The sequence below is a fragment of the Sinocyclocheilus grahami genome, unplaced genomic scaffold (genome assembly GCF_001515645.1).
Source record: "Sinocyclocheilus grahami isolate Dianchi unplaced genomic scaffold, SAMN03320097.WGS_v1.1 scaffold258.1, whole genome shotgun sequence".
Taxonomy (NCBI): Eukaryota; Metazoa; Chordata; class Actinopteri; order Cypriniformes; family Cyprinidae; genus Sinocyclocheilus; species Sinocyclocheilus grahami.
This window is the reverse complement of record NW_015505437.1, coordinates 1,122,346-1,130,881: the sequence shown is the minus strand read 5'-3', so window position 1 is coordinate 1,130,881 and position 8,536 is coordinate 1,122,346. Positions and strand designations below refer to the sequence as shown.

The following is an 8,536-nucleotide window of genomic DNA, read 5'->3' as shown; positions in this document are numbered from 1 at the left end:
ACAGATGACAGACGGATGGATAGATAGATAGATAGATAGATAGACAGATGATAGATGATAGATAGATAGATAGATAGATAGATAGATAGATAGATAGATAGAACAAGAAATTAAATCCTAAATTAAGAAAACAGTTGTCCTATTTTTCATAATTTAGGCTTACATTTTTTGTGAATCATGTTGAAAATGTAAGGTTGAAATCTTCAGTCTTCAATGGACTCAGCAGTCTTGAGATACAGTGGGGCAAAAAAGTATTTAGTCAGCCACCAATTGTGCAAGTTCTCCCACTTAAAAAGATGAGAGAGGCCTGTAATTTTCATCATAGGTATACCTCAACTATGAGAGACAAAATGAGAAAAAAAAATCCAGAAAATCACATTGTAGGATTTTTAAAGAATTAATTGGTAAATTCCTCGGTAAAATAAGTATTTGGTCACCTACAAACAAGCAAGATTTCTGGCTCTCACAGACCTGTAACTTCTTCTTTAAGAGGCTCCTCTGTCCTCCACTCGTTACCTGTATTAATGGCATCTGTTTGAACTCGTTATCAGTATAAAAGACATCTGTCCACAACCTCAAACAGTCACACTCCAAACTCCACCATGGCCAAGACCAAAGAGCTGTCAAAGGACACCAGAAACAAAATTGTAGACCTGCACCAGGCTGGGAAGACTGAATCTGCAATAGGTAAGCAGCTTGGCGTGAAGAAATCAACTGTGGGAGCAATTATTAGAAAATGGAAGACACACAAGACCACTGATAATCTCCCTCGATCTGGGACTCCACGCAAGATCTCACCCCGTGGGGTCAAAATGATCACAAGAACTGTGAGCAAAAATCCCAGAACCACACGGGGGGACCTAGTGAATGACCTGCAGAGAGCTGGGACCAAAGTAACAAAGGCTACCATCAGTAACACACTGCACCGCCAGGGACTCAAATCCTGCAGTGACAGACGTGTCCCCCTGCTTAAGCCAGTACATGTCCAGGCCCGTCTAAAGTTTGCTAGAGAGCATTTGGATGATCCAGAAAAGGATTGGGAGAATGTCATATGGTCAGATGAAACCAAAATAGAACTTTTTGGTAAAAACTCAACTTGAGGAGAAAGAATGCTGAGTTGCATCCAAAGAACACCATACCTACTGTGAAGCATGGGGGTGGAAACATCATGCTTTGGGGCTGTTTTTCTGCAAAGGGACCAGAACGACTGATCCGTGTAAACGAAAGAATGAATGGGGCCATGTATCATGAGATTTTGAGTGAAAACCTCCTTCCATCAGCAAGGGCACTGAAGATGAAACGTGGCTGGGTCTTTCAGCATGACAATGATCCCAAACACACCACCCGGGAAACGAAGGAGTGGCTTCGTAAGAAGCATTTCAAGGTCCTGGAGTGGCCTAGCCAGTCTCCAGATCTCAACCCCATAGAAAATCTTTGGAGGGAGTTGAAAATCCGTGTTGCCCAGCGACAGCCTCAAAACATTACTGCTCTAGAGGAGATCTGCATGGAGGAATGGGCCAAAATACCAGCAACAGTGTGTGAAAACCTTGTGAAGACTTACAGAAAACGTTTGACCTCTGTCATTGCCAACAAAGGGTATATAACAAAGTATTGAGATGAAATTTTGTTATTGACCAAATACTTATTTTCCACCATAATTTGCAAATAAATTCTTTAAAAATCCTACAATGTGATTTTCTGGATTTTTTTTTCTCATTTTGTCTCTCATAGTTGAGGTATACCTATGATGAAAATTACAGGCCTCTCTCATCTTTTTAAGTGGGAGAACTTGCACAATTGGTGGCTGACTAAATACTTTTTTTCCCCACTGTATATCATGCTCAATATATGAGCAGGCTGATCACAGTTGTTCTCCACTACAGGTTATTTCTGGCACATCTCAGGCCTCCACTGGGATCCTTCTTATGATGTAGGGAGTAACTCTGCATCAAAATGTGCTTCTAGTGGAGGCCGTCCGACCCCAAACGCAGGCAGATTTGGAGATTATTCCTGTGACTCCCCATGGACTCTGATAAACTCAACACTGAGTGCCATGAGAGGGATCCTGCCTGACCCGGACTTCATCATCTGGACCGGGTTTATGCCAAGCGCCCTCTTAACTCATAAGACTGTCCTAGTTTGAAGTTTAAAGTGTATTCAGTAGAGTGCTGTAGTGTTGATGGATTTGTGTTGGCCAACCCTGGTTCACCTGATGAAAAACCTCACAGGATTTTTCCATTGGCTTTTGGATTACTGTGCTCTGAGACCAACAAAAGGTTATGGTTCTTACACGTTCGTTCATATTGATAATCTTTCAAAGAATTTTGAAATCGAAATACAATTTGCAGAAATAAAAGCCAATCGTTTTGAATGAACTACACCACGGTCACATGACTTCAACATCATCACCATTAAGCGTCAACAAATCTGTCAGTCTTTATTTAAAAACCTTTTTTTGAGTAGTTGATTATAAACATTATAAACAAATAGTGACTAGTGATTAGACGACTTTATCAGTTTGACATGGTGATGTTTAATGTCCCGACAACCTCTGTTGTCCCATTTAGACACTTGTTAGCAACCGCCTTTATCCAGACACGTAAAAAAGCACAAGGGGTACTACTGATTCATTTTATGTTGTAGAATAAAATGTGAAAATATCTTGAGCTTGTATTCAGACCTTATGTTAGGCTCTTAACCAAAAACCCATAAAAAAAAAAACTTGACTTCAGGGCGATGGAACCAGAAGAGCACAATAGATTTTCAACTACACTGCCAGTCAGAAAAGGATTTATGATTTCATAATCTTAAAAACATCTAAAGGCGTTTACTTAAATGCTCTAGTTTTGTAAGCAAATATAAAATGTGCATTCACATAAAATGAATAGTGAGAGAAAATTAGCCAACAAGTGTCCAATATAGTATAAGTCGTGCTTCCAATCATAAAGATAATCATAAAGAATGAGTTGGCGTGTCAAGCATTTGGCCTGTACTAGGGCTGTGCGATATATTGAAGAAAAATGCGATATGCGGTAACTCATTAAATAATGCGATATTCAATATGCGATACGATAATGCTTAAAGTGCCACATGCTCAGATGAAACAGTTTTACTCAGCTGTTGCCGAGTCAGTTCTGTGAACTTCTATAACTATCTTGTGTCATATATATATGGTTATTTGTATGCATGTATGTACCAAGAGTTCCTGTAAAACCACAAGAAATTCCTTGTGTTTGCGCACACTTAAGTGGTGAATAAAGCTGATTCTGATTCTGATTCTAATAAGAAAGCACCCCTACAACATCTTCTGAAAGTGAACGGTATGTTTTATATTTAGGTAAGAGCAGTGAGTGATTTTCTCTTTGTCTTTTGTTCATGGCCCCAAATATTGCAAGCTGTAGCGATATGCATATTGCGATATGTACATTTGCGATATATTGCACAGCCCTAGCCTGTACTGTAGGTAGGTGAGCTGTCTGACTAAAGTCATATATTTCTTACACAATTGATTATATAATTCTAACTCTTTTTCACAGAGATATTACGCCTCATGTGCCCGATGAGCAGCTGGGAGTCGAACCTGTCCTGTGAATAATCGGCAATCTCACCCACATCATAAAAACGACTTTTCCTAGTATGTGTTTCATATGGGCTGCTGACTGCTTGTTTGTTTTGTTCGTCTATTAAATTAATTTCACATTTGTATTTCTTTAGATACCAAGGTGTATTCTGCAATGGGAAATCATGACTACCATCCAAAGAACCAAATGCCTCCAGAAAAAAACAACATTTATGAACAAACCGCAAACCTGTGGCATGGCTGGCTACATGCGGCATCAAAAGAAACCTTTAAAATAGGTATAAACTAAAGCAGCTCACCATTAACAATACACTGACACAAAGACAATAAGAAAAATATTACAGATTTGACTATATTATAAAATACATGAATTATGTAATATAGCTTTAACTAATGTCATATAACTTTCATTAATGTCTTTCACAGGTGGATATTACACAGAGAAGTTGCTGTATCAAACTGGCTTCAGAGTCGTGGTCCTAAATACGAACCTCTATTACGATCAGAACAAACTCACAGAAAATATCAAAGACCCTGCAGATCAGTTCAGTTGGGCTGATAAAGTGCTTCAGGACTATACAATAATGAGAAGGTTAGTCGTATCTTACAGCGAGGAAGCGAAACCTTCAGTTTTGGCAGTTTATCCATGTGTCATTATTGCACATAAAGAGCCTTTGTTCTGTCTTACCCAGGTTTACATTATTGGCCACGTCCCTCCAGGGTTTTTTGAGAAGAAACGAGATAAAGCCTGGTTCAGAAAAGAGTTTAATAAGCGCTATATAGATCTCATACAGAAGTACAGCGCTGTTATACAGGGCCAGTTCTTCGGTCATCATCACACTGACAGCTTCCGCATGTTCTACAGCTCTAAAGGTATTTTCAATTCTGCTACTAATTCTGTCACATGTTGTGCTTCTTTTGGCATTAGAATTACCTTTCAAATTAGAAAACCTATTTATTAGAAGGGTTATTGTAGTCAACTGATTTTATTTTAGCTAGTTGTCAAGGCAACATTGAAACTTTTCATTTAGTAACTTGATGTGTTAAACTAAAACTGAAAAGAAAAAAAAAATACAGACATATTAAATACTACTATTAAATGCTATAGAATCAGAGACACTATATATACTCACCAGTACCAGTAGCCAGTACGCTAGTATACATATTACTACCTAAAAGGCACAAATTGTACCTTTCGAAAAGGTACTGCCCCAGTGATAGCTTTTGTACCTTTTCAAATGGTACACCTTATTTATCCCTAAAACGTGCATATTAGCATTTCAATGGTACATTTTAGTAACTCAATGGAACCTCAATGCACCTTCTTTTATTACCGCTTAGAACTGTTGCAAGAACAAGCTACAAACGCTCCACACACAACTTTTAATAGCCGGATCTTCATTCTGTTTACGGACGTGACGTAACCACGCAAAGAAGAATGACATACGTCAATTTCTAATGAAATCAGACCCGACACCTCAAATTTTTAATTATTCTAAGCTTACTGTTGCAAATTAAGGTTTAAAAGGTTACATACTGCTATAATAGCCCTGGTTTACACGTTTCTATTCTTGCTGCTTTGTGTTCCTGAAGGATATAATCACCTACTATATGAACCTGACATACTCAAATGTGGTACATGAGCGCTGGGAGAAGGCGTACCGGCTGACGGAGGCGTTTCGTGTGCCCGACGCCTCTCCCACCTCTATGCACCGCGTGATGGAGCGGATATCCAGCGACAAGTGTTACCTGCAGAAGTACTACGAGTTCAACTCTGTGAATTATGACCTGACGGAGTGCCACGCTGACTGCCGCGTCGATCACGTGTGCGCGATGAGGGAAGTGGACTTTGAGGCCTATGAGAAGTGCGTGGTGAAGGAGGGAGGATCATTCAATGCTCCAGTGCTGTTTACTCTGCTGCTGTCACTGATGCTGAGCCTGCTGTGTTTGAACTGATCACAGAACAGCAGCGTTTTTGCAATATTGTCACGTGATCCCTTCAGACACACTCAGCATGAGTGTGAATGACATGTTGTCAGCAGTATTTCAAGTATTTAACGTGCTGTTCATAAACTTGATTTTGATGATTTCTTTATATTTACTGAACTGTCTCTTAGTTCAGCCCAAAATGAAAATGCTTTTTGTGGGTCCAAAACATTAAAAAAAAACAAAAAAAACATAATTTGTGTTCCACAGAAATTTGGAGTGACGTGAAGGTAAATAAAAATTGCAGTTGTCTTTTCTTCTTTACTGAGACATACTGTAGATCTGAGTGAAATGGCTTCTCTGCAACAACACTGCAGAATTCTGACTCTCTTTATTTTAAGATAAAAAGTTGCATGTAATGTTTTTTTAACCCCACGTCGGAAATAAGTTTACATTGATTTGTCTCTGTTCGTATACAAGATTTTTTTTTTATTTTGCGTGAAAGACTGTCAAAAGTGGTTTGATAATGATAATGATAAATTATGCATAATGATGAATTATGCACTCATGCAATTTATATTTAAATCACATCTTTGAAGATCAGCGCACTCTAAAGACAGCAGCATATTTATATCAAAGTACACCATATTAGAAGAACATCATGACTATATAAATCTTCCACTATAATTATACAGTTCAGATATCAAGGTTGATCCAGCGCAGCAGACAGTCAAAGTCATGTCACTCGGCGGCCATCTTTGAAACGCCTCTTGGGCATGCAAGTGCAGCTCCTATCTCTTTGAATGGGGAAACATCAAATTCTCCAAAACTGTTCACTAAGCTTACGATTAAATTTCAATTTTCGAAATCACCAATGAAATCTGACAACAACTGTATCATAAATGTTGTTTTGTTTGCTCAAATAGCGTTATAAAAAGCTTATTTTTCAGGCTAGATCAGCCAGTGTGCATGCGCAGTCCTAACCGCACGTCTCAGAAAGCTGACTGTTTCTATAGCAACCGGGACTTCTAACGACAGCTGCAGTGACGCGCTGACTTTACCGATTAGCGATTGGCTCTTTTGCTCAGAAGGCAGGGCTTCGTTCGATAGAGCAGTTGCATTTTTCCCCATTCAAAACTGAGTGACACGTCTTGGGTATTCTATAATCTTTGAGACAGTCAAGCTCACCACTGGAACAGTGACTGGTTGTTTGGCCATCCCACCGTAGGTCACCATGCTGCCTCCACTTCTGAGGAACACAGACACCTTATTCGTTCATTTACAGACCTCATACACAGTGCTTATCAAGGGCCCTAACCGATCAAATCAAGGTTTGTAATGTTGTTCCGCTGGCTGGTTTGGTTCATGCTTCAGACCAGCGGTTGATGCGAAGAAACTCTTCCAACTATGGATGCAACGATAACCAGTTTTCACGATAAACCAAGGTAAAATTTTACTGTTTCACATTTTAATTAGCATTAAAGGGGTCATATGATGCGATTTCAAGTTTTCCTTTCTCTTTGAAGTGTTACAAGCTCTTGGTGCATAAAGAAGATCTGTAAAGTTGCAAAGACTAAAGTCTCAAATCCAAAGAGATATTCTTTATAAAAGTTAAGAGTCAACCACACCTACCTAAAACGGCTCGTTCTAACACGCCCCCACATGTCTACCTCACTATGTGGAAATATTAGCATAATGCTGCCCAAATGTGCACGCAAAGACAGAAGGCGTGGTTTCAGGAACAGCAGTCGTGTTGATGCAGCATGTCAGGGAGACGCTGTGTTTCAGTGCGAAAGCAAAAGCACTTTATTTGGCCTTCCAGAAGTAGATGCAAGTCATGTCACTCGGCGGCCATCTTTGAAACGCCTCTCGGGGCATGCGAGTGCAGCTCCTATCTCTTTGAATGGGGAAACATCAAATTCTCCAAAACTGTTCACTAAGCTTACGATTAAATTTCAATTTTCGAAATCACCAATGAAATCTGACAACAACTGTATCATAAATGTTGTTTTGTTTGCTCATATAGCGTTATAAAAAGCTTATTTTTCAGGCTAGATCAGCCAGTGCGCATGCGCAGTCCTAACCGCACGTCTCAGAAAGCTGACTGTTTCTATAGCAACCGGGACTTCTAACGACAGCTGCAGTGACGCGCTGACTTTACCGATTAGCGATTGGCTCTTTTGCTCAGAAGGCGGGGCTTCGTTCGATAGAGCAGTTGCATTTTTCCCCATTCAAAACTGAGTGACACGTCTTGGGTATTCTATAATCTTTGAGACCGTCAAGCTCACCACTGGAACAGTGACTGGTTGTTTGGCCATCCCACCGTAGGTCACCATGCTGCCTCCACTTCTGAGGAACACAGACACCTTATTCGTTCATTTACAGACCTCATACACAGTGCTTATCAAGGGCCCTAACCGATCAAATCAAGGTTTGTAATGTTGTTCCGCTGGCTGGTTTGGTTCATGCTTCAGACCAGCGGTTGATGCGAAGAAACTCTTCCAACTATGGATGCAACGATAACCAGTTTTCACGATAAACCAAGGTAAAATTTTACTGTTTCACATTTTAATTAGCATTAAAGGGGTCATATGATGCGATTTCAAGTTTTCCTTTCTCTTTGAAGTGTTACAAGCTCTTGGTGCATAAAGAAGATCTGTAAAGTTGCAAAGACTAAAGTCTCAAATCCAAAGAGATATTCTTTATAAAAGTTAAGAGTCAACCACACCTACCTAAAACGGCTCGTTCTAACACGCCCCCACATGTCTACCTCACTATGTGGAAATATTAGCATAATGCTGCCCAAATGTGCACGCAAAGACAGAAGGCGTGGTTTCAGGAACAGCAGTCGTGTTGATGCAGCATGTCAGGGAGACGCTGTGTTTCAGTGCGAAAGCAAAAGCACTTTATTTGGCCTTCCAGAAGTAGATGCAATTAGGAATCATTGGTTAAGATTTATTTACAACAGAACAGCACAACCCAGATGTTCGAATTTGTGCAACGCATTTAATGGACGACAGTTTTTTTAAC

The 8,536-nt window shown here is 39.8% G+C and overlaps 1 protein-coding gene and 1 pseudogene across 1 annotated transcript in view; one reads left to right on the top strand and one right to left on the bottom strand.

Moving 5' to 3' along the window:
* Positions 1–6,086, top strand: part of LOC107598946 (acid sphingomyelinase-like phosphodiesterase 3b) — an 8,908-nt pseudogene extending 2,822 nt beyond the window's left edge.
* A 783-nt stretch (positions 6,087–6,869) lies between these two features.
* Positions 6,870–8,536, bottom strand: part of mecr (mitochondrial trans-2-enoyl-CoA reductase) — a 10,043-nt gene continuing 8,376 nt past the window's right edge. The window contains exons 8-9 of the mRNA XM_016290389.1: positions 7,795–7,855; positions 6,870–6,911 (exon numbers count right to left, since the gene is read on the bottom strand). Of these exons, the coding sequence (XP_016145875.1) occupies positions 6,870–6,911; positions 7,795–7,855 (103 nt within the window). The remainder of the gene's footprint in view (positions 6,912–7,794; positions 7,856–8,536) is intronic.